This window comes from Eumetopias jubatus, unplaced genomic scaffold (genome assembly GCF_037043125.1).
Source record: "Eumetopias jubatus isolate StellerSeaLion01/CBP00866 unplaced genomic scaffold, mEumJub1_p1.0 scaffold_2, whole genome shotgun sequence".
NCBI lineage: Eukaryota > Metazoa > Chordata > Mammalia > Carnivora > Otariidae > Eumetopias > Eumetopias jubatus.
In genome coordinates this window covers 72,409,004-72,436,016 of record NW_028274808.1, presented here as the reverse complement: position 1 = coordinate 72,436,016, position 27,013 = coordinate 72,409,004, and the positions used below count along the sequence as shown (strand labels likewise).

Below are 27,013 nucleotides of genomic sequence, written 5' to 3'. Positions count from 1 at the left end.
TGGCTTTAGTCTGGAAAAAATTATTAACAGTGATAATGACCTTGAGCTCTTACGGAATTTCCATAACTACTGTGTAAGTATATTCACTACCAAGAAATTGATATTTTTTTTTTTTTGGTACCACTGAAATAATAAAGTGAGATAGAATTTAGAAGACAAATTTCAGAGGTCTAGTCATTATAAAGTGCCTACGATTGTCACGTTAAGATCTGAGACAGATAAAACTCATATTAAAACATAAGGCAAACGTTTTAAATAAAATGCCTTGATGATTCAAGTTCTACTGAACTACTGCCTCAACTGACTGAAACTCTAACTTGCACAGTTTAAGTGCAACTGCTCGAGCTTAAGATCAGTTTTGGGGGGGGGAATAATACACACACACACACACACACACACACACACACACACACACACACACCCAGCAACGATTCCTTTTAAAACCTGAATCTAGATGCACAATCATTCAGAGATTCAATTATTTCAATGATTATAGTACCTAGATGGTTTCCTTTTCATTCTGGGGAATAAACACACTTAAATACCATGCACAGCTTAGAGAAAGTGACCATGGATCATCTGATTGTAAGGACTGTGAGGACATGATAGAGTCATTAGAATGGTAAGAGCAATCTGATTTTTACCTTCTCATTTGAGGCAGTTTATCTACAGTCCAAAAAAATGCTTTCAATCATTTCACTGATTAAACACCAAAGCATTTTTCCCATTGTCAGTGGAAATGGCTGGCACTTAATTAAAATAGACTCTTCTAACTATAACTAATTGAATAAATAGTGGCTAAAATGGAGAATTGATAAATAACTAAATAATGTAAAAATGAGAATCATCAAAACACTTTTGAGAACACAGTTCTGCTTGGAGGGCTCCAGGGAGGAAGTGCCTCATTTTCAAGAAAGGAATGACGCTTCTTTTGTTTTCGTTCAATTCTTTCTTGCCTTTCTTTTTTTTCCTAAAAAGAAAATAGAAAACTATAAATTTATATGCATATATAAGCATTATTTTCAAATCAAGTTGCTTGCTAAAGAACAAAGTAATCTATTATAAGACATTTAAATGTCACTTCCTATTTAACTGGTTATAAAGGAATAGTGGCTGAGAATATTGCTCATTTATAAGTATACTACCAACAGGTATTAATGCACCACTTGATCACTTATTTTTTCATATTAAAAGTGGTAATATTTAAACAAAGTTATGAAAAAATGGGGGAAAAAAGACCTATAATTCTGTAACTCAAAGAGTATAATTATGAGAAGTTAGTGATGTCTCTCTTTTTTTTTAAAGATTTTATTTATTTATTTGACAGAGCGAGAGAACACAAGTAGGCAGAGTGGCAGGCAGAGAGAGAGGGAGAAGCAGGCTCCCTGCTGAGCAGGGAGCCCGATGCGGGGCTTGATCCCAGGAGCCTGGGATCATGACCTGAGGCGAAGGCAGACGCTTAACCAACTGAGCCACCCAGGCGCCCCTAGTGATGTCTTTCCGAGAACAGATTCTCAGAACTAAATTTACTGGGTACAAAGGTTGAATATGCCATGACAGCAGGGATACTTCAAAATTTTTATAAATAGTTGAAAATTAAGTCTCATGTTTCTTTGCTTATTTATTATTAAGCTTGAGCACATTTTTATTTCTTAGCCTTTTTGTGAATTTTTTGCTCAATTATCTGGCTCATCTAACTATATGGGTATCAATGTTTTTAATGTTTGGCAATTTTATATTTCATATGATAAATATTATCTTTGCAAAGCAAATATTTTATCTACATTAATTTTAGTCCTTTTTAGCCAAAAAAAATTAAATATTTCAGCCAAGACAATTGTTTAAACAGTAATGTAATCAAAGCCTGTGTGCCCATCTGCCTTATGAAAAAAAAAACAAAAAACAACTGATACTTTTGAAGGTCTCTGTGTTCATCCCTTCATCGCACTGCTTCCTTTCCACCCCACTGAGGTAACCATTACTCTCAGTTTGATGCTTAGCATTCCAGTGCATCTCTTCATACTTGTATTATAAATGTTATTAATCCCAAAACAAGTAATTTTGTTTTGCATGTTTTTATTAGAGTAAGATGTAACATGCTATATATATTTTTGCAACTTCCTTTTTTATTCATCTTAATATCTCTAAGATCCATCTATGTGAATCATAGCTCTAGTTCATTGATATTCCACAAAATATTCATAGAATTCCAGCATGTCAACTTATCACCATTTGTTAACCTATTTTTGTTGTTGTTGAAAACATGATGGTTTTTTTTTTTCCATGTAAGAACAATACTATAAAAATCCCTGTTTGTTTCCTTGTACTTAAAAGATTTTCTCTCCATGTATATGCCTAGGAGTAAAATTGCTGGTTTTCTAGGGTATTAGTATGTTCAACTTTGCTGGGAAATGATTTATTTTCCAAAGCAGCTGTAGGAATCCACCCTCCAAGCAGCACCTACACTGACTTTTTATGTTAATGCATTAATGATTTTAAATTCAATATCTGTTCATGTTTTCCTTTGTTATTTCTATAGCACTTCTCGGTTTAGAAAAGCACCTTATCCCCATGAGACTTGATAGTGTTTTATTTTCTTTCAGTTCTTCTCTTGTTTGGCATTTTATATTTAATGTTTAGGTGCTTTTGAAGTTTCTATCGTTGTTTCTTTGAAGTGATTTCATGCCCAAATATCACACAAATAACCCGAGTTATAGTATCCTTGCATCTATTAATTTGTGTCACTTTATTATATGGCACATCTTTACTTGTAACAGGTTCTGAGAGATCCTGAGGGGGGTCTATTATTTTACTGGTATTACATTGCTTTGATCTGTGTTCATTCATTCAACTGTTCAGCACTGAGATCCTACACTGGGTCAAGCAGTATACCTACTGGGGACCAGGGATAAAGTGATTCTAAAATCCAAACACACAGATTCGGTCCTTGTCCCTCAGGGGATTTTCAAAACGGATGGTTAATAAACAATTAAATAAACAACAGATCATTTCAAATGGTGAGAATTTCTATGGAACATATAAAGAAGTTGTTGTGATTGTTAAAGAATAAAAGGGAGTACTTACGTTCAAAGAAAAGTGGATTCAGGGAAAGTCACTTCAAAGTGAGACAAGCCGGGTAAGAGAAGCCCCTTGTGAGAGGCATTAGGAGAGAGCATTCCAAGCAGAGCGAACAGTGTGTGTGAGGGCTCCGACATGTGGGAGACACATGGGATGTGAGAGGAAACGAGAGAACCAGCGTGAGCCAGCACGACTCAAACTGGGCGGAAGACAGGAGGGGTACCAGATGAGAATAAAAAGGCAGGTGAGTGAGGTGCTGTGGGCTCTGCAGGCCACAGTAACATCTGGAACACAGGTTAAGAGAAGAGAAGTCAACAGTGCCACTGCGGAGGAAGGCAGAGAAATGAGAAACACCAGGGGAGCAGGGCAGCCAGGGAAGAAAACAGGGAAGAAAACAATTCCTTTCCCCAGAAGGGGAAAGCGACCACGCAGAATGTTTTGAGAGGTCTGGGGAATGCAGCAGAAAACAACACAACTGGATGGCTAGATGGTTTGGCAAAACTAACTTTCCAAGCGTAGTTTCAGTAGAGTGATGGTGAAAGAGACAAGCCCGGAGTGTGCTGAGGGTAAAAGGGGTACGGAGAACCAAGAAGTGTAAATGAAACTTTGTAGAAGTTTAGCTATTAAAAAAAAAGAGCAGTGAAATGTGGAGCCACATCTGGAGGCAAATGAGGAATTAAGAATTAAGAATTATACATCTTGGAAAGTGATGGGAATAATCCAGGAGAGAAGAATGCTGGTTCATGGGACAGTGGAATGGTAAATTTATATTTTACTGCTTGACGGAAACAGTCCTACACTTCATCTTATTTTGAAAATATTATCATCCATATTCTCACATTTTTATTATACTGGATGAATTTTAGAACCATTTTGTTTCCCTGCACACACTCCCTTCAAAGAAATGACTATGTGGGGATTACTATGAAATTTAAACATTAATCCTGGAATGCTTGAAACGTTAGTAATACTTGCTCTTTTCATCCTGCAGCTCAGATTGTCTCTTCATTTCTCCAAGTCTCTGCTAACACTATAAAGTTTGGTGGTTTCCTTATATTGGTGATTTTCTCAAAGAGCAACAGTATCCAGGAACCCTTAGACAATGTTGCCTCTGCGGGCTGGATGGCTTGGGAGGGGCAGCATTTTGGTAAATTATGAGGTGTCTATGATTCTTTCACCAGCATATGTATGGAATTGAGAGGTGTCACAAGAATACCATAATGCAAGGTTTCCATCAGCATACAATTATTTACATACAACAAAAGGAATGAAGAGAGGAATGAAATTCCTTTTTTCTGTCTTAACATTTTGCTCCATGCTTGCTACTCCTACTGAAGCAAAGAGCGAATCTCCTTTCAGAATCCTAACTGAGAAAAACAAAACAAACCCCCCCCCAAAACCCAAAAAACTGTAATTGGGTCACTGTTAATCATTTTATATATGAGAGAGGCAGACCCTCCAACTAGGGAGCAGAAAAGCAATGACTAGGCTGTGTCCACAGAAACTGACTGAACAAACCCCTTTTTGTCCATTCCATTTAACATGGGGGGAGAGAGGGAAACATGAAACAAGTCTGCTCTTACTAGTAGGGGCTAAGAAAGTCAGAATAGGAAATAAGCAATTAATTATCAACCTTAATATTAATTAAGATGATCAATAAGGCTATCTGGAATAATCAGAAGAACCTTGTTAAAGTCCTTCTGTTGGTATTTTTATTAGGATTACATTAAATTTGTAAATTACTTCAGGGAGCACTGACATCTATAACATCATTATAAGACTGAGTGTTTCTATCCAAGAGCAGTTTTGATCCATGTTCTCAAGTCTTCATTTGGGTCCTGCGGAAGTGCTCTAAAATTTTCTTCCTAGTGGTCTTGCACATTTCTTAAGTTTATTCCTAAGTGCTCCATGTTTTTATCCTATCTTAAATAGTCTGCTTTGTGTCCTGCATGCCTCTCTAGCTACTACTGGTTCTAAAGTTGATGTGAAAAAGTAAACAGTAACAGTCAGAAATACTTTGAAATAAGAGCTATGAAGAAAGATTAACCAAAACAGATATGAAAACATATAAAGCCCTGATAATGAAACAGTATGGTACTGGAATATGTACCATGAGATTTGAGATTGACCACAGAACAGAAAGTCAAGAAACAGACCCTAAAATCTGGGAAGGTATCATATAACAAAGGCAGTACCTCAAATCAATGGGTAAAAGATAGGCTATTTCATAGGAGATGAGTTTGGAAAAAATAAAGTCCAAATCATGTATCTCAGTTTTATCAAGATAAATTACAAGCTGATCAAATGTTAAAATGTGAAGATATTGAGTCATAATGTTACTAGAAGGAAAATGGGAGCATTTCATTTAACCTCGAGTTATAAAGAAAGTTTTTTTCAACTACGCTTGAAAATCAGAACCCAAAAGACTGATAAATTTGACACCAGAAAATAAAATAACATTTTTCATGGCATAAAGTACTATATGCAAAGTTGAGAGACCAACAAAGCAATGGGAAAAAAGTAGTTGTAACTCCTACCAGAAATGACAGGCTAATTTCCCTGGTATATAAACAAACTTCTAAAAATCAAGAAAAAGACCAAGAGAAAAATGTGCAAAGTCTGTGAATTAACAATTGACAAACAAAATTACAAATGACCCTTATACAAATGAAAGGCTGCTCAAGTTCAGTCCTAACCAGAGAAATACAACCACAGAATACCCTGGACAGGGGCGCCTGGGTGGCTCAGTTGGTTGAGCGTCTGCCTTTGGCTCGGGTATTGATCTCAGGGTCCTGGGAATGAGCCCCACATCGGGCTCCCTGCTTGGCGGGAAGCCTGCTTCTCCCTCTCCCAACTCCCCCTCCTTGTGTTCCCCTCTCGCTGTGTCTTTCTCTGTCAAATAAATAAATAAAATCTTTAAAAAAAAAAATATGCTGGACAGTATTTTTAACTAGCAGATTGATGTGAATTCAAAATAGGTTTGACAAGAATTCCTACTGGAAAGAAACTCAACTGGATCCTAAACCCAGTGGAGCAATTTTACATGTTTTGATTGCTGCAACATGGGATGTGCTAACCACTCATATGAATGTGTCACCTCCTCATGTATAAAGTACTTATTCATATGAATGCCTTACTTGGTCAAAAAATGATAAACATGCATATTTATAATGATACTTTAAGAGAAACCAGTATTTTGCTTAACATCAATGAAAAATACTATAAGCATAGGTACATTTAAACAAACAAAAAATATAAAAAACAAAATAATGTTAAGTCCAGCTAGACATTTTCCTCCCAAACTTTCTTTCGCTAAACAACACCAAAACGAAACCTTCTCCTTGGGGTCATTAGAAAGAGCAAACGAGAACTTAAAAAATGGAATAACTATCTCACTATTCAGTTCAGTATTACTATGTGTCGTGACAAGTCCCATCTAAAATAGTCTGGCATACCGTCAAGCAGTGCGCTTGTCAGCTCTCCATGATTTTAGACGTAAGAGTCGTTGCAAAGCAAGAACAGGCGTGATTGGTAAGTGACTGCATGTCGGGATGCAGATAAGGAAGAACATTATGCCTGAAGTTTTAAGTCTGAGTGCTTGAGGGAATAGTAGAAGAGTCAACAGAAATGAGTAAATCAAAGACAATATGACAGACATGGGGAGAGAATGGATTCCACAGGGCAGCATCAGGTAAAAATGGTCAGTAGGCAGAGACAAAGAGAACTGGATGGAAACGGATGGAAAAGTCAAGAGTAAAGTACATTCACAAGACACAAGACCATTAACGGACAATACCTACCAGCCATTTTTCATATTCATCAATGGCTTGCTTATCTTTATCTTTTTTCTCTGCTCTTTTCAGTTCTTCTCTTCTTTTCTCATTTATTTTCTCTTTCTCCTTTTCTTTGAAAAAAGCATCCTTCTTTTCATTCCTATGTAGGATAGTAGAGAACACTGGACGGTTAACGGGCAGGATATAATAATAAAGATTCCCTAATATATCCTTGCCATAATGAGATGGCAATGCGTTAGTAAGTTTCAAGCAAATAATCTTTTTAAGAGCCTAAAGCGTTATTCACTTGAAATCTATCCTTTGGGATTACCATTTCTCAACGGCTGTCAGGTTATCTTTCCTTTTCTCAGCAATCGTTTCCTCCTCTTTCTGCTTCTTTGCTCTTTCATATTCTCTCTCCTTCTTATTTTTCTCTCTAAGATATTCCACCTTTTTCTCCTTCCATCGTTCAAAGGCCTGAAAAAGTTCACAACGATTTTCTTGTTAACTGTGAAAGTGATCACAGGAGAAGAGCCACAGCTCCTCACTAATCTACAGTAGTCAGAGAAGGCGACATGATGCAGGCAGGGATGCCAAGCCACTGAGTACCTGCAGCGCTTCTCCCTTTCTCAGGGCATTTTCTTCCTCCGTTCTCTTCTTGTTTTTTGCCTCAAGCCTTTTTTGGGCAGCTATTTTCTTTGCTTCCTTTTCTTTCATAGCCTTCCAGGCCTCAAAGGATGCTAACGCTTCTTCTCTCTTAGAAGCTCTTTTCTATTTCAAAAAAATAAGAGACGGACATGTGTGTATAAACAGATGGACAGACAGCGGTAGATACAGACACACACATACAGATTGTGTTGAATTCCCTTCATAGTCATCATTTCTGGACATTGTTTTTCAAAGCAGGTAACTTATTTAGAATGGCTGGGACCAAAAGGATTTAGAAAAAAAATGCTATCAGAATTATTCATTGCAGCTTAAAAGGTCCTTTTCTAAAATCATTTATCAGATATTGATCTGCTATTCATGGGAAAGAACTCTTTTGGAAGTGTACTAAACAAATGTTATCAAAATAAACTATAATAGTCTGAGTGCTACTGCAAAATGCTCATAATAAAACCTTCCATTACAAGAAAAAGATGAGGAAAGTTCCAGGCTTATAAAGTAAGTCAGAGTGAGGTCAACCTGCCAAGTCATGCAGGAAGCCCCGATCTTTGCTTTGAACCTGAGTTTGGACTGACATCAAAGCATAAAACTGTTACAAAATAAACACAGCCCGAATGTTGAAACTGGGTGCCAGACCGGAAAAGATGTAGGTGAGGATTCGGTAAGAATGTTATTACTTGACTTACCGCCACCCAATCCCATAGTATTCTTTGCCTTATTGCTTAACGCTAAATGACATGAAGGCTTATAAAGAGAAAACATGCTTTAGAAGTAAAGGTACAAGCCACCTCAGCGAGGTGCGAACGGGACACGAGAAGGCGTCGGGCACTGAGCACAGCCGTCTAAGGCCACAGAGGTGCTGATGGGGACGCAGGCGCACCCACACACGGCTGCTCCATGCAGTCCCGGGCACTGGGGACCCGGGGTTCCTTCTAAATCCATTTAGTACTCGGCGGCACAGGGAAGGGCTTCTAGTTTAGAAGTTGGGAGGGAACTAAGCCTGTTGTGGGCCCCCAGGCAGGAGTCAGAGGTAGAGACCGAGGTACAGGCCCGACTGAAACGAGTCAGCTCCAGTGAGTGGGAAGGATACGGGTCAAGAGCCCAGGTGAGAGCTGGTCTTAAGGATACATATAAAATTCAAGGTGGGGAAGAGGAAAACTGGAGGTTCCTACCTGATGACCCTTTACGTTCTTGGCTAAGCTGTAAGACTGAAGTCAATTTTTAACAGTGAAAAGTAAAGAAAGAGTGAATAGGAGGTCACAAGTAATAAGTTCCTAATCAGTCGTGTCAAATCTATTCCACACATATAAAACCAGAAATCTCTGAGCATCTGTTTTTATGTAAGATGGCTTATTTATAACAAACTAAAAATGTGTGAAGTACCAGAGAAAATCAGTGATCAATTCTTTTATATACATGTTATTTTGCCATTTAAAAAAAAGAGTGGATTTAGAAATGTTACCCAGAGATATTTTACTGACTTAAAAACCCAGAATATTTTCCATTTCTATATTTCAGAATACCTGTTCATTTTGGATTCTTAAGTTTTCACTTTCGATCCGTTTAATTCTGTGCATTTCATGTAAATACACATTTTTCTTTTCTAACCACTCCTGTGAAAACAAGAAAAACATTATGTAATATTCAGGGTGCCTGGGTGGCTCAGTTGGTTAAGTGTCTGCCTTCAGCTCAGGTCATGATCCCAGGGTCCTGGGATCCAGTCCTGTATCAGGCTCCCTGCTCAGTGGGGAGTCTGCTTCTCCCTCTGCCCCTCCCCACACTCAGGATGTCTCTCTCTCTTTCACTCTCCCTCGAAAAAATAAATAAATAACATCTTAAAAAAAAAAAAAAACAACTATGTAATATTGTTTCCCAAATGAATCAGAATTCTTATCCATTTCTGAAATATTTGACAGAAATTTTATTTTATTTTAAGATTTTATTTATTTATTTGAGAGAGAGAGCAGGAGCAGGGGAGAGGGGCAGAGGAAGAAGAAGAAGCAGACTCCCCACTGAGTAGGGAGCCCGATGTGGGGCTCGATCCCAGGACTCTGAGATCATGAGCTGAGCTGAAGGCAGACACGTAACCAACTGAGCCAGTGAGGCACCTGAGAAATTTTAAAAGAGCAAAACACAAAATTTAGAAGTTCTATATAAACTAGTATCATTTTTCTTTTTCTGATAATATTCTAATATATAAAGATGAGCATGAGTTAGGAAAATATAACAACAGACTTCAAAGATTGAATATAATGGCTACATAATTTAACACTTTTCTCCGAAATTTACAAGTACAATTTTCTAAAAGGTACTATTTTGTATAACAAACAAGACAGAAAAAAAAGGACCTCTTTTGGAACTGTGAAAAAATCAGGAAAGTCTTTTTCTGTGTAAGCTTAATGCAAAGTCTCAGGAAAAAATTAAAACTCTTTTTGTTCTTAACAATATACATTTTAAGGAGAAAAAGTATATACATTTAAGGAGAAAAAGTATAAAAACATATATAGACCTTAACAGTATTTTTGCTTTTATCGTATTTTCATAAGTTGCTATGGAGTATTCTCTTAAACAACCACGAATCAGTTAAGCAAAGCTTGGAAGGAAAAAATTTAATAAAAAAAAACCTTTGGGTTGCTGAGGTATTATAAAAGAACATCCCAATAAATTAAGTATTAAGCCACTATTTTTGACAGGGTCATTTTATTCCTTGATAAACAGGTAACCTTATTACATGATCAGTTTTTCATTTTTTGTTAAATGTTTTCCTTTTTACCTGGTAAACAGCTGCCCTTATGCTGTCTGCTCTTTCAGGTTCTACATTCTGTTTCTGTGAAGGCTTTTGGTCCAAGACTTTCAAAGTCCCTAAATAGTGAGAAGAGGTAGTTGTCGATGGAGGTCTCCTTATAGAACTAGGTTTCTTTAAAAACTCAGAGGTCATTAACCTGAAAAGATCCAAATAAATCAACATAAAATATTACAGTTGCACTTGGTAGAAGAAAAATTCATTAGAATTTGCAATTACTATATTTTAAATTATATTGTAAATTAATAAATTATAAGTACTTTGAAAGTGATGATAAAAAAGGAAAATGATAGTTTTTTCTTAGTCTACTAAGAGCTTCAAACTGATTGCTCTTTCAAGATATTTATAATTAGAACATTTTTAAGAAAAATGGACTACATCTCAAGTTACATGGAAAAAATAATATTAAGAAAGCAGATTTTAAATCTCTTGTATCATTTTGTTACAAAAAACAACTCTAAATATAAAGTTAGAATAACAACCTCTATTTCAGGGGTTGGCAGGAAAATATGGCTCGCGATCTGGTTTTATGCAGTTTATTTATTTCGTGAGTTTCTGCACCATAGCTGTTCCCCGGATGCGCCAGCAGAACTGACTAGTTACAACAGCGACTGTACGGCCTACAAAGTCTAAGACATGTACTAACTGGCAATTGACAGTTAAAGTTTGCTGACGCTTGTTTTATTTGATTTATGGTAACTTAAAAGACTGAGAAGGTTCTGAGTAGCATTTATGAGTTAGGCATTCATTATCCTCAGTGTGAATGAAGGAATACAGAGTCTTATCATTTCAATAAACCAACTTAGTCCTTAGAACCTCAAGGTTTTACGTACAGTTTCCATGTGTGAGACAAAGGTACTTAATAGAGAAGTATAAAGCTGGACTTCAGCTCTATTACTGTGTATGTACTGTCTGAGGAAAAACAGGAAAGCAACTCTATCCCAGGAACCATGTAGAGTACAGAGAACCCCTAATCAACTCCTTTTCATAAAGGAGTATGATCAACTGAGGAGTTTTATCATGAAGTAACGACTTCATTCAATTCATGAGATGGGAATTTAAAGAAAGTCAGATAATACCAAAGGAAATTCACTTTACATAAGTTGAATTAAAACTAGCTTTATTGGAACGTACACTCAGATAAGGATAGCTTTATTACCTGCCAGATGCACTGGATGCTCTATTATTGGTTGACTTTTTATTCTTCATATTTCTGTCTTCAATGGTTTTCTATTAAAGAGAAAATACCATAGATGGATCACTCACCATAATTATCACAGTTAGGCTTGGAGGCCAAACTGCCAGGAAATCAATGTTCTTAAAGCATCTACTATGTTCAAGTACAGCAGCCTCTGGAAACTCGTAAGGACACTACATTTTAGAGAGGGGTGACGGACATGAAACACAAAATCGAAAGTGAGTCACGATGGAGATAAACTAGGGTCCAGTGACAATGACTAGGGTGAGGGGTTACGTTCATGACAGTGACCAGGGAAGGCCTCCCCGAGGTCTTGACAGCAGTGCTAAGACAAAGATGGGAAGAAAGGGGCCACATGAAGGGAGGTCTGTGGAAGGAAAGAAAGAAGCAGTGAGTGCTAAGAGCCTGAGAAGGGAAAGAGCGTGATGATTTTGGGAAACAGAAAAAGGTGAATGACGCTGAAGCACAGTGAATGGCAGCGAGAGTGGATGAATATGGTCAGAGAAGAATAGCGTGAGGTCCTGAGGATGCGGGAAGGTGTTTGCATTTTATTCTTCTGAGGACAATCCAACCAAGAGACTTTAGCAAGGGAGTGATGTGATTCAGACTTGAGGAAGGTCCTGCAGGAGGGAGTAAGGATAAAGCCAAGGATTCAATCAAAAGAAATGTTACGATCTTACTTGTTATACAGAAATTGCCTGTTTTTATTTAGAACTGCCTTTATCAGACATTTCTAGGATCCTGTCTGTAAGTTCCAGAATACCCTTTTTCTTTTTATGGAGTAACTTCTTTACTTTACACAGACAGACAGGTGCTAGCATTGAAGTGAGACCACAGACGTAAGCACATTACTAACTTGGCATGAGTGACTTTTCCTAAATAAAGTGGTTAGGAACAATATACCTGGAACATGGTTTAATGAACCTTCCCCATAAATTTTAATACAAAGCACTGATATTCTGTATTATACAAGTCCTATTCAACCACAGGTTTTCAAACTAGCACTGTTACCTTTCCCAATAGTAAGTATACATAGCCACCAGCTAACTACAGCTATAAGGAATAAAGACTAAATTCAAGAGAAATAAAAACTAAAAATGCTACACCATAAATCTTAAAAATATAGTATTCTGGTACATTATAGCTAGGTGACAAGTAATCCTACACACCGAAACTGTGGCTCTCAAGGTTATAATAATAATAATAATAATAATAATGTTTCTGATAATAATCTTGTCCATCCATTTAAACAAGCAAGATGTTGATAAACATTTCTTAAAGCGTTTCCTTAAAATTTGTAAAATGTTTAAAAATGATATCTACAGGAGTAACTTCCACTAATTCAAAGCCTCAGAAATTGTTCCAGATAGCTGCATTTTTTAACATGAAGACCTATAGAAACTTACCCACTTAAAGAGTTTGTAATTCTGAGGTATTTAAGAGTATATTATGATCATATACCTTTGATAATTTTTAAAGAAATACTGACTTATATTCACTGTAAACCTTCCCTGAAGTAAAACTCTACTGATTCTGTTGTCTACCCAACAATATACTATTATCAAAAGATGAGTTTTCCACAAACGATTCAGAAGTACATAATGAGGCAGATAAAATACTTAAAAAGTCTATTTTGAGTTTTAAGCTGTAGTATAAAAGGTATAATTTCATACAAATACCTTTGAAGATTCAGTTGCGTCAGTAGATATTAAGATACTCTGAGATTTCAATAGTGGTGGATCAACTGTTAAGTCATTCATAATCAGTTCAGCTTTCTCCTTCTCTTCTTCAAGGTCATTAGTAATCACGTGACTTTCCTGGGATTTCTCAATTGGAGTAGTAACAAAGTCTATCAAAAATGAATTCTCTTCATTTTCATTTGATTTCATGTGGTTTTCAGGGAGTTCTTCATTCTGATCTATTTTGAGACAGAGTCACAAAACTAAAACTCTCTTCTGAACTAATACGGTAGATAAGAGATTCATTCGCTTTCTACTAAATGAGGATTGTTTATAATCTCTTTGTCTTGCGGAATAAAATACAAGGAGAGCTATTATATTCAACTTGAATAAACTTTTCTCCAAAGTGATCTACGAAAGAGAAAATGGCTACTCAATCTCCTAAAACATTTGACATACCTAATACTTAGAAAAAAAAAACATCATATTAGTAAAGAGAATGGAATAACTACCCTAAATAAAGACACACCAAAAGCTCCTGCTGCCAATAAACCAAGTAAGTAGGACGGCCATATCTGTTCTATTCAAAGCCTGTGTTTCTTCGCTGGAACGAGAGGCTGTATAAGCAGGAGGCACACATCTCTCTGTTACCATAGGCACAAGCAGTACAGTTGTAAACCCGTAGAGGTGCAGGAGAACCAAGAATTCATGCAGCGTGAGAAGAGTCATCACACAGGATAAAGCATCCTCTAGGCAGTTTTATTCCTGCTAAGATGCAGTGTTGCTTCTGATACCTGCCTTTAGTAACAGGCATTAAAGGTGGGCCTATTGCTCTTCCCTTTCAGGCTCCAAGGGACAGTCTCAGGCTCTGGCATGAGAAGATTCAGTTTTGCTATCACAGAACTGCTTCCATTATTCTCTCTACCCCACTTTGGAATGTTCGACAGAAAGTAATCAGTCCTCACCAAATTTCAGTTCTACTAAGAGCCACCTACTGGCCAACCTTGTATCTTTATTGCCGAAGTCTTAATTCTGCCGCTTCCATTACAGCCATTTTTGAAACTTGTTTTGAAGTAAGCGGGATTTACAATAATTTTGTAATTAGAGTTAGACATTTTCACTTGGCGAGCACTCATGCCTCCCAAGTATCATTAATGGATTCTTTAGAGCTGCTAATCAATGCGTTCAGTAAAAAGAACAAGGACTGTGGAGCCAAAGATTCAAATCATGGCTCCATCACTGACCTTGGGTATGTTTCCCACTATCTTTGCATTTCAGTTTTTCTCATCTGTAAAATGACAAATATTATGCTACACAGTAAGCAGTTAATAAATTTTACACATCTCGGTCCTAGAAACAGCGATGCCTTTTAGCTCTAAATTATCAGTTTATAGATCTCATTAAGCTACAAGTCCTAGGACTAAGGAAAGAAATACATTGACAACTCACCCCTCACACTTACTGCGTGCTTACTGTGGCACTGTTCTCAGTGCTTTACATGTATCGTTAACTCATTTAGTTCTCACAGCCACCGTGTGGGGTAGGTTGCTCTTATGATCCCCATTTTAAAAAATCAGTATACAGGGCCAGAGAGAATAGTTACTTTGCTCTTGGAACTGTGTCTAGTTCTCCATCTAAAATCACATGGTTAGTAAATAGCACAGTTGGGATTAAAACTGAGGCAAATACAAACCTGTCATTCCTATAACCATGTATTCTTTCTTTTACAAATAGGATTCTAAGCAATGTAGAGTTCACACATAAACTAAGCTGTAATATTTTGATATAACCACCTTTTATGGATGCTTTACCCCCAGATCCTGGTGAAAAGGAATCTTCAAGACTTTCTTTAAGGGATGATGATGATAAACTTGTCAGACATGGAGCCTGTTTAAAAAAAAAAAAAAAAAGGATTTACTATGTAGGTTTAGTTCTTAAGATTTGTGGTAGGGCAACAGCATTATTAAGACAATTTTAGAACTCTGAAATCATCATTATTAGGAGTTTGCTGCTGAAACACCAAAGCATTAAGCCTATGGAGGCTAACATGCTTTACGTTCAAACCTTGGTGTCTTGGATAAAAGGGGTCACTAAAGTAGCTATTCTAGTTCTTGAACTGGCATCTCGATATTTGTTTTCAGTGATTTTCAAAATTCTTGCTCTCAAATCAAATCTCATAAATATTTGAGCCAAAGATTTGATATCTTTTTCTCTAATTCTTATTTCTAAGAAAGCATAAAGGAGACAGTAGGCAAAAACCTTTGGTGTCAAATATTATTATTCGTCCAAATGAAAGCAATTTATAAAACCAAGTAGACAGCTACTACCAAATATTTAGATAGAAAAAGTACAGATTTCATGCACTTGAGTTTTCCTTAAAATTCTGAAAATTATATCTGAAATGAAATAATTATATTTGTGTACCTGAACTAAACATCTCTTTAGAGAAGAGTAATCTAGCCTAAAGTTGATGGTATCATAATGTAAGAAGTTTGGCTTTGTTGAATCAACAATAAATGCTATTTTTCATTTCCACAATATTTTATAGTACAAAGACAATTATTTGTCAAAAGCAATAAATAGAAACCATCTCGGAAGATGGCAAAAGGGCTGAAACACAGGACTCTACCTTGAGAGACAAAGCTTTGCAGAGGAGACTGGCAAATTAGTAGCTTTCTGCCTGAGTGCATTCACCCATCTGTGCAGTTCAAGTGGTACAAAGTTACAGCCTTACTGGACTAGCTTAAGGGAGCACGAGATAAGAGTTTAGGACGAGAAGATCAGCCAGTAAGTTTGAGGAAGAGTTGTAGTGGGCATGAACCCCCAAATTTGCATATTAAACTCACCCAAAACCCTTTGCTCATCTATGCATGGCATAGAAAAGACATCAGAAAAGATCCTGTGAAATCATAGCAATTAGAAACTGAAAGGACTAAGCACAGATTTCTGTTGATACCCATGGCAAGGGAGACAGAGTTGGGAGTTTGAGTCCAGCCACAATATCTGTATACTAAAATACATATTCAGAGGAACATGACAGAATCGAGAATCTCTATAACATATCGTTCATAATATCCTGTATTCAATCAAAAAGTTACTAAATGGTGAAGAAATGGAAAATGGTGGTGCATACTCATAAAAAAACCAAACAAACCCCAAAACCCCAAAAACAGTCCTCAGGAGCCAACCTAGAGATGACCCAGATGTTGCAATTGGTAAACAAGGACTTTAAAGTAGGTATTATAAATATGTTCAAGCACTTAAAGGAAACGCATGCATGGAAGCTGACACAGATGGGATCTTAAAGATATGAAAAATACAAAAGAAAAACCCAAAAACCCAATGGACATTATAGAGTTGGAAACTACAATACTGAAATAAGAAATTTGCTGGATAGACCACAGCAGATAGGGGATGGCAGAACAGGGCAGTGAACTTGATGACAGAGCAATACAAATTATTCAATCTGAAAAACAAAGGGAATAAAGACTGAAGAAACATGAACAGAATTTTAGAGATCAGGTGAGACATCAAAGATTTCAGTCCTAGAAGGAGAGAAAAGAAAACTAGGGCAGGAAAAATATCTTAAAACTTCCTTTTCATAGAAATTATCAGTTTATAGATCCTGAAAGCTCAACGAAATCCAAGCGGAATAAATATTTTTTAAAAACCCACCTAGGGTTCCTGAGTGGTTCAGTCGGCTTAAGAGAAGGGGCCGAGCGTTCCCCCTCCCCATCACAATATACAGGAAACTCTCTGATGAAATCCTGAAGAGTCACATTTACTCCCATTCTGGCAGATCCCCCCAAATACAGGACAGTGTCATGATCATCCAATATACCTTTGTTAAGTGAATAAAACCAAGTGAATAAAATGACACTGGCTATATTGTCCTTAGCCATAGATTATATAACTCAAAGATATGTGAATAAAACTATAAATTCTTATGATGAAAGATAGGCAGTATCGCCTCGATTCAAAAGGGCAACACATTTTTTTCACATTTTACTTTCTCTGAAATCGGATGATGCATTTTATAATACTGGTGTATTATAGATTAATTGGCAGAGTTTTTCTTCTTTCTTAGCAGTACATAAAATAATGCTACATCTTTGCCATATCTTAGAGTAGGTGAAGTTTTAGACTCAATGGAATACTGTATATTAAAAAAAAACTCTTTAGGGGCACCTGGGTGGCTCAGTCATTAAGCGTCTGCCTTCGGCTCAGGTCGTGATCCCAGGGTCCTGGGATGGAGCCCGGCATCAGGCTCCCTGCTCAGCGGGAAGCCTGCTTCTCCCTCCGCCTCTCCCCCTGTTTGTGCTCTCTCTCTGTCAAATAAATAAATAAAATCTTAAAAAAAACAAAAAAAAAAACCTCTTTAGATTATTTCCCTATCAATTGCTGAAGAAAACATGTACAACACACACATAAACACACATGCACACGTGCACACACACAGGTACACAAATATTCTCTTTTCCATAATCAGGCGCAAAGACCTCAGTTGAGCACAATTCAGCGGTTCAACAGTAGTGCTAACCTCAGGATCCAGGTTTCCGGAGAAGGATTTTTTCTCAGCTTCTAGTAGCTTTGGAAGGGGGGGCAGTGCAGAGTGTGCCTCCAATTGTTCATGGAGGGCAGTTGTCTTATCTTCTCCTAGCCCATCTTTCACGTCCCCAGGGCTGTGTTTCTTCAACATGCCCCGGGGCCGAGGTGAAGGCTTAAAGGGGTTGTTTGCTTCGAGGCCACTGCTGCTTTCTGTTGAAAAAACAAACCGTTTTAACGTGGGCATATAAAACAATGCCCGTGACTTCCCTCCCGTGCCTGTGCACCGTGGCTCTCTGTCCCGGGCAGTCCTTCTCTACACAGGGCTCCCGTAAGCACAAATAAGCAATAGTCCCTAATCCAATTTTCTTTTTTAAAAGTAGCTGCCATCCTAGAAGGAACTAGTATACTTGGTCCTTGGGACACCTGTTACAAGTTAACTCTTCAATTTTATGAACTCTCATAGCATTCGAGAAAAAGTAAAAAACAGAAAACAGAACACCAACTGTGCCCCAGTTTCTGCCTCTATAACAGGAGGGGGGCTCATCCATTAACCTGCAGTGAGGGCTGCCAGGCCCTGTACACATTACTCACATTACCGGACTTCCTAATCAAGACAGTGACAATGGCCCTGTCCAAGGATTTTACAGGATGGGAGGGGAGGTGGTTTGAAACAAAAGAAAGTCCAAGAGAAAGGTAAGTTCTGTTACAAGTATGAGGATGATGTGAGTACTGGGGACAGAAGTGCTCGCTCTCCCTGGACGGAGGAATGAAGAACTCCATTTATGAGCTGCAGTTCTCTGAGTCCATAAAACTTCCCTGGAGTTATTAAAATTTCTCAGTTACTATTTCCATTACTTCCAAGTTTAAAACAACAGTCTAACACTGGTATACTTCCAGCCCTCAAAACATAAGAAAGTTTTCTACCTAAACATTTTGCCTAAATTTTACCTGTTATGCATATTCATTTCTCCATTGTTTACCAGTGTTTTCTTCCGACAAAACTTCAAAATTGAAATAATCACCACCTTCCTCCTCTTTATCTACACATGGGCTTACGAAAGCTACTAGAAGATTCCATCATCATACCAAGCTGGCACTGCTATAAATGCTTCATTGCCAATTTTAGCTGTGGTCTAAACTCTGGCCAAATGTTCAAGCCATCCCGGATTCCTCCCTAGGTTCCCCCCATATCCAACGCGTCAGGATACCCTACTGATTCTTCTTCCTACATCTCTCATTTATCCCACTTTCTGCATCCCCACCGTCAGCTCCTCATCCGCTCTTTCCTAGATTCCTGCCTCAGAGGTATTTATAAAATGAAAATCAGATCACATCGCTCCTCTCCACAAAATGCCTCAATGGCTCCCCAGCGTCCAACCCTACGGAGTAAGAGCTTAAGTGCCTGTGAACAAGATACGAGGTCTTACGGTCTTCTCGCCGGCTGCTGGCGCTGCCTCGTCTACGGGCACACCCACTTTGCAATCTGTGCTCTGGAAATGCCGGGCTCCCTGCGGTCTCGCGGCTCGGCCGCAATCCCCCGCCTGGTACCATACTTCTACTCAAGCTGATCCCTCCGCCTAGAATGTCTGCTTCCTGCCTCTTCTCCTGACAAATGCTTGCATGTCAATTGAGCCTCAGTGTAAGCAGAATATTGTATAATGCCTGAAAGATGGTGTCGAGTCAGTTTCTGTTAATTGTGGTAAGAACACTTAACCACAGACCTACCCTCTTAACAAATTTTAAGCGCACAATACGGTATTGTTAACTAAAGGATCGGTGTTGTACAGCAGATCTCTGGAATATATTCACCTTGCGTTAAGTGAAACTTTACACCTATTGAACAGCAGCTCCCCTTTTCCTCCCCTCACAGCCCCCGGAAACCACCATTCTACCTTCCGTCTGTATGAGTGTGCCTATTTCAGGTATTTCATATCTGAATCTTGGCTCTGACACTTACTAACATTGTAACCTTACACAACCATATAACCCTCCACAAGCTCAGTTTTCCCATTGGTAAAATGAGTTAAGAATTCCTAAGGCACCTGTGGGACCTGAGTGAGAAAATAAAGTGCATAGCACAGTACCTGACTCATGGTAAGTGCTCAGTGAACATTAATAACTGTGGTAAACTTTTCTTTTCCTTTCTTTTCTTTGTGTTCTTTTGTTTTTTGCTTTTTGTGTGTGTGTGTGTGTGTGTGTTTTTTTTTGTTTTGTTTATTTTGGTTTATCACTCTTGTTTTCTTCAGGGTAGTTTCTCCTCTTCTCCATCCTTATAATTCTAGTGGGTGAACAAAGATGTCCTCCATACCTCAATGAGAAGGGAGGGCCCACAATGCATACCATCCCAGCTTATCACAGAAACTTCTCCCCTGTCCACAGCAGGCGGTCAGGTCCATATTTTTCTATTTAGAGTTGGAGGATATGCCTTTAAGGTCATGAAGCTGGAAGGATATCATTTGGGGACTACTCCTGCCAAGTGAAGGGATGTCTGAGACAAACAGACCAATATAGGTCCAAAATATAGGAGACCAAGAATATAGGATCAAGGGATGGAGTAACTGGGCCAGTGACAGGGGTGGGAGGAGAGAGTGAGAAGGTCTGGGAATCAGGGAGGGAAGACAGAAGTGGAGAATCCAAATGACATGAAAGTACTGTTTCTAAACTTAATCACACCTAAAGAGAGGTCTTCTCACATCCATGCTCAATAAGGTGATAAATTCCTCTTTCCACTGAAGTTTGAGTTGAGTCATTTACAACCAAGACGCCTGAGTAGGGAGGGGTACCATTATTTGTCAGTTTCAACTATTATTGCCATTTCCTCCCGAAAGCCTTCCCTAATGCCCTCAGGTAAATTAAGTTGCCTACTTTCCTGTGTTCTTACTACACCTTTTATATACCTTCACATTAAACTGCAAAGTCTTTGCTATGGTCTGAATGTTTGTGTATCCCCCAATTCTTAGGCTGAAATCCTAACCACAAAGGCGATGGTATCAAGCAGTAGGGAGGTGATCAGGTCATGAGGGTGGAACCTTCATGAAGGGGATTATAAAAGAGCCTCCAGAGAGCTCCCTTGCCCCTTCACCATGTAAAGATACAATGTGAAGTCCGAGACCTGGAAGAGGGCTCTCACCTGACTATGCTGGCACTGTGATCTCAGACTTCTAGCTTCTAGAACTGTGAGAAATAGGTTTCTGTTGTTTAAAACCCATCCAGTCTATGGTACTTTGATAGAGTGGCCCAAATGGATTAAGACAGTCTTGGAGGATTGGTACTATGTCTTTTTTTTTTTTTTTTCTGGTACCATGTCTTTTTAATGTCATATTCGTGGTTATCATCACAGTGCTTGTAACATAGTGAAAGAGGCTGTATTCATAATAAACATGTATGGAAAAATAAAATGATCTGCTTATGAACAAATGCAAAATAATAGCATTTAGAAAAGTGCTTAATTTATGCCAGATTGTTCTAAACACTTCAAATATATAAACTCATTTAACTGCCTCAAACCACTAGTGCAGGCTCAACTATTATGCCTACCTTACAGACAAAATGAGGAACAAAGAGGTTGTGTGCCCATGGTCATAAACTCTAGTTTGTGGGATTAAAGCAAGAGCATCCTTTCTCCAAAGTTCATGACTTTAGTCATTTTAATGTTAAAATAAAAGCAAAATACCCTGTGAAAATTACTTTCTGCAATCACTCCCCATGTGACAGTTACTCAATAAAGTGAAAGAGTCTAGTTATTGCACTTTTAACAAAAGACAAGCAAGAACAAAGGAAACTTTCAGGTTCCAATATTTTTATAAGGCATTAATTGCTACTCTGCAATGTGTTACCACATTAAAAACATTAAGTTCCAAACTTTATAAGAAAAAGTCTAAAAATTTAGAAAAGGATAAAACTTAGCTTGTGAGCCACACTCTTTCTTTCATCAATGAATCACTCACTTATTCATTTATACATTAAAATACTTACTGAACTGTATATGCCAGGCACTAACCACTAATCTCAATTTTTTTCTTCAATCTGAAGAGCCTAGGAATAATGACTTTAATATATTTTATACCAAAATTCCACTCCCAGAAGTACTGTCAAGTTTTCAGAAAGAAAAAATACATCTATACATTTTCAAAATGCTTTCTTTTATAATTAAGTGTAAATGATTACCTGTTTTTGGTAATTATTTTTATATAACATATAGTAAATTGCAAATGGCTAATGATTTTAAAAATAAGTATTGCACATTTGTGTATAGTATTTAGAATCCTGGTGCCATCTTGTGGTTTAGAGACGGCATTTCTCTATTCATTTTAATTCGTCACAGGTTTTTTTAAACAAAGGTATTAAATAGGTGGATTATTGATGATTATCTACCATAAAGTTCTAATTATATTCTTCTACCTATATCAGACCAACTTTTAGCTTCTGTATGCTTACATTTTCTTATTTACCTAATGAAAGCTTTTCAGAATCAAGACAAATAGGATAAATATAATCCACAAAAATAGATTTCTAAAGTCATTAGGACTAGGAAACACTGTCTGTTCTATCCTTCTTAAAAATTCCCTGTTAATATTTCTTTATTAATGTCTCCAAGAAATTCTCTCACAAAGAAATTACTTTAAAATTTCTATAGTTCTGTGTTTTTCCAATAATACCAATGAACAAACTGTAGAAGGTACTTTGGGAAATGGTGAACTACTAGATTATTCATCAAATTCCATTATGTTCCCTTTCTCTCTATTTTTGATACTATTTAGGACACTGGGAAGGTACATTTCAGCAATTTAATTCTGTTTCATTATGCCTTGTGCTTATATTTTTGGTAGAATTGTATAGTTTCTGAGATATACTTCAACAGATTCTCACAACAATTCTGTAGAACAAGAAGAGCAGGTTTTATCCTCCTCATGAGGACAATAAGGCCTACCCTATTCACCAAGGTCACGTATAGTTAACATATGGTGGCTTTTCTCCTAATAGTCCCTGCCCTGTTCATATTTGAAAGTCAGTGAGATTGTGGGGGAAGGAGTGGTTCCCTAATATATGTCTGAAATAAAGTTCTGTCTGATGTTACCAGTGATATCTAATATGTGAAGCACGAATATTTACCAGTAGAGTATTTAATGATGACATAAAGAAAAGAAATTTTTATGAAGGTTAGTATCGACTAATATTTTTTCTACAAAACAGGAAAAAATGACTAAAAGACACCAAACCCTTAAACTTCTATGCCCCTGCTTCTGTGTGGTGGCTCAGGGGACCTCAGAGAGGCTGGTTCCTGCTTCACTCCATCTTTGCTCCACTGTGCCTACAGCTCAATAGAATTGTGGAGAAACTACTGTACTCCCAATCACATCAGGAACTTCCCTTCAGAAAACTGAGTTTTAGTGGATTTTCCCAGGGAACAGAGAAACTAAATGGAGATTCTCTTTTCTGAAGTAGAGTTGGAGGCTTAAATAACACCACCAACAACAAAACTCTCTCCCTTCACATACTCAAATGTCAAAAAACAAAACTCTCTCCCTCTCTCCCTTCACATACTCAAATGTCAAAAAAAATTTTCTGGCAAATGATGACATGGAAATGATTGTTTGAAGGACTAGTTCCTTCCTGCTGTAGCTAATTTCTGGAGTGTAAGATGGATCAGAAAGGACTGCATTGCAGTCCCATCGCTAAAAACAAAACTGAAGCCCAAAGGCCTTGCAAGCCTGGACCTAGAAACTTCGGGAGCCATAGCTGTGGATGACAAGGTATTCTGGCCTTCTATCAGGCACCAGCATAGATGCAAGACTGACATGTAACTGGACATCAGAATTACGAGTTTTCTCTATGGTTCCATTATTTTGGTTTATAACTCTAAAACTAAAAAGTTAAGTCTATTTCTTAAATATTTACTAGCTACCACATAAAGATATTTTTTGATTATCTTAAAATAAGTTTTCAAGGGGCACCTGGGTGGCTCAGTGGGTTAAGCGTCTGCCTTCGGCTCCAGTCATGATCCCAGGACCCTGGGATCGAATCCCACAACGGGCTCCTTGCTCGGGGGGAGTCTGCTTCTCCTTCTGCCTCTGTCCCTCCCACCACTTGTGCTCTCTCTCTCTCTCTCAAATAAATAGCTAAAATCTTAAAAAAAATTTAAAAATAATAAATAAGTTTTCAAGAAATGCAATTATAGTAACGTGAATTACCTGAAGATGTGCTTTTGACTGGAAGAATTCTGGGTTTAGGTTTCATTTTAATTTTGTCTTTTTCAATTTCCTGGTCTTTATTTTGAGATTCAGATAAGGGAGTTCCAACCATGTCTCCACAACCATCAGGTGCCATTTCCTCATCATTTTTGGTGGAGAATACTGACTCATCTTTCATTATGTCACTGTTTGATTTCTTGGTTTTCAAAAAAGACAGTTTTGGAGAATTCTTTTCTTCATCATCTGATAAATGGAAATCATTCATTTTTTTCTTCTCTGAATTTTCATCTACTGAGGTGTCAGAAAAATCACCTAAGGAAACTGAAAAATGGAAGAGAAAAAATGTTTTCAATAGTCTCTTTTAAAGTTGTGAAGGCTACGGTAATCAAAAAGATTACCCTAAAGACTAGAAATGAATTTACAACCATGAATGGATGCAAGTATCTGCAGCTCTAAAACACAGCTAACTTAGGCAGTTTTTATTGGTATTTATGAAATAAAAATTTCAATTTCATTAATTTATTCAAAACTTACTTATTGAATGTGAATTGTGGGTCAAACCCTCCGCTTACCCTGAGCAGTCATTCAAATGTTCCTCAAAATAACAATGACATAGGATACTTAAATTAGGTTTTGGACTGTAGAGCTTTTATTTGCAAACGACTTCACTATATAAAATCAAAAACATTGGTAAGTAGAAGAATTTTACTAGTTATTAGCTGATTATATTATTTTCCATAAAAACTTCGGTACTACAATTTCATCCATACTAGAGTATTAGATTTTACTGTGAGAAGAATATTAAAGAATGCCAACTTAACTATATAGCAATGCTTCAACCACTGTTCTGATTATTTTCAGAGAACATTAAAAATCATTCACTGAATATTAACATACAAAGCACTGAATTTCAAGTTCAGAATTCTGTATGCTTCCACCTGAAACCCAAAATGTTAATATTTTTACATAATCAAAAGAGACCAAATCAAGTCATACCAGCACTGATACACTAGGTTTTTAAAACTGAGCCCCTATTACAGCCAAAAAAATCTGATTTACAAAAAGCATTACAAAAGTGATTCTGACATGGCACCAAAGTTTAGTTCTCTGGGCTCTAGTTTTTAATTCACTACAGAGTCTCACAGGGTTGACACTGGTGTGTCCAACATGGTTTACAACAGACAGCCTTTTATTTCAAACCTGCTATCGGTTAATTTATATTTTCAGTATACACCGTTCAGAAACAAAGACAATCATACAACTTCTTCTTGAAGATTACAAGTGGCTTCTTACTCATTAAAAAGTTGGAAATTTAAAACCAGTGTATATACAGCTATTATTTTAACGTGATTGTTTTTGAAGGGATGAGCTAAACATAACTAAGGAAGCAAAAAGAGGCGTACTTTTCCATATTCACACATACCAATCTCATCACTGTCAAAGTCATCTGAGTATTCGGAACTCCTTTGCCTGGCTGAGCGAGCTGTAATTGCTTTTATTAGCTCATCCTGAAACGAGATAATTAAAATCAATTTCCACCCAAACATAGAGGTCTCATATTTAGAATTAATTCTTTACACAAACAATGCTTGATTAATAACGGCTTTCAAACTCAGGTTTCATTCATATAACAACTATTCAATGAAAGCCCACCTTATGCCATGCACCCAAGCCCTCAGACTCAGTGTGTAACATCACGGACAAGATCCTCCTCCTTATGGAGCTTACAGTTCAATTGGAAGAGAGAAGCAATATCAAATAAATTAATTACAGGGTGTAATTAGGGCGGGAGAATAATAAACAAGACAGGACTCAATTTAGACAGGATTTATTACAAACTGGAATTTTGGAAGAAACTGGTACTTTTTAAGATCTTTTGTTTTAGCATATTGCAGTAATAAATATAACTAATACTGCAAACTTAGAGGCTGAGTTCAAAATGGTGGTGACTGGATAGTGAAAACTGAAATGTTATTATAACAGAAAAAAAATTATATGCAAATTTGAAGTTGCTATATAACTTAACTTTTAAAGGTTGAGTTAAACTTAACTAAGTAAGAACTTATTAGTGAAGCTAGTTAAGTAGTCTGAAAGCCACACAGAAGAGTTGGTAATACTGAAGCCTAAACACGATCAACTGCAAAACCTCCACAGGAATGTAAGATATACTCCTGCATTATACAGGGCCCTTTCTAGAATTATTTCAAGTCCAACATTGCTAATACAGTGTTTACCTTTAAAATCATTCAAAATAAAAAAATGTTTTGAAATACTTTACCTGGAAAGTAGTCCTTTTAGTGACTTTTGGACTCTTTGTATAAGCCAAAGTTGTGCTAAAAACTTCATCAGACATAGTGTTTTTTTTTTTTGTTTTTTACTCTTTACCTTTATAAAACAGCTAATAAATAATAGGAATAATTCAAACTCTGATGGTGTCTGAAATATACAAAAAACAAATCAGACTTTTTTGCAAACTTGAGAATTTCTATTACTACCCTTTAGTGCTATAAAAAAAAAAAGAGCGAACAACTAAGAAAAGCATCTCATGAACATTTGCACTACATATTCACTTAAATATGTAGAGTTCTTCTAAAGAAATATAAAATTTTCACGAGTTTATTATCAAAAAAAGAAAAGTCAAATTTAAGTTATCCTAAAATAGTTTTGCAATTATTTTAAGTATGAGCAAATAAACGACTGCAACAGCTTAGTATGCTAAAATGTTGCCAATTAAAATACACCTTATTTTTCCCTTCTCTTCCATTCAAGAAATATAACATTGCCCATGAAACAGCCATACCTTATTTTAAAAAGACTCCTAAGGAGATCGGCAGCATAAAAGATAACAACTAGAAGGACAACCAAGACAAACAAACAAAAGCTTGCGTACAGCTCTAGTGAAAGACAAAGATCAATAATGCTAAACTGCAATAGCGATGTTTTTTGTTTTTGTTTTTTTTCCCAGTCGCTCTTCCCTCTCACAACAGTGCTCATGGGGCTAGATAAAACAAAACGAAGCTTCCATGATAGGCAGCACTAAAATCACTGCACGAATGGGCCCGCGAACTTTTCTGGTG

At 37.1% G+C, this 27,013-nt stretch overlaps 1 protein-coding gene across 1 annotated transcript; it reads right to left on the bottom strand.

Annotated features, from left to right (window-relative positions):
• Positions 1-430: 430 nt before the first annotated feature.
• On the bottom strand, positions 431-26,289 carry MAP9 (microtubule associated protein 9). Its single transcript, XM_028104295.2, has 13 exons — positions 26,215-26,289; positions 25,360-25,444; positions 23,937-24,257; positions 17,738-17,955; positions 14,991-15,084; positions 13,198-13,436; positions 11,480-11,550; positions 10,291-10,459; positions 9,041-9,130; positions 7,461-7,622; positions 7,183-7,328; positions 6,879-7,011; positions 431-970 (listed from the first exon to the last, which is right to left on the bottom strand). Exons 1-13 carry the CDS (start codon positions 26,287-26,289, stop codon positions 848-850), a joined length of 1,926 nt encoding a protein of 641 aa, XP_027960096.1. The 3' UTR covers positions 431-847.
• Between the last annotated feature and the right edge of the window lie 724 nt (positions 26,290-27,013).

Coding starts and splice junctions, on each gene's coding strand:
- MAP9 (XM_028104295.2), bottom strand. CDS start 26,289: ATGTCTGATGAAGTTTTTAGCACAACTTTGGCTTATACAAAGAGTCCA. Junction 24,258..25,359: donor CTTTGACAGTGATGAGATTG/GTATGTGTGAAT, acceptor TCCATTTTTCAG/TTTCCTTAGGTGATTTTTCT. Junction 10,460..11,479: donor GCATCCAGTGCATCTGGCAG/GTAATAAAGCTA, acceptor GGATCTTTTCAG/GTTAATGACCTCTGAGTTTT.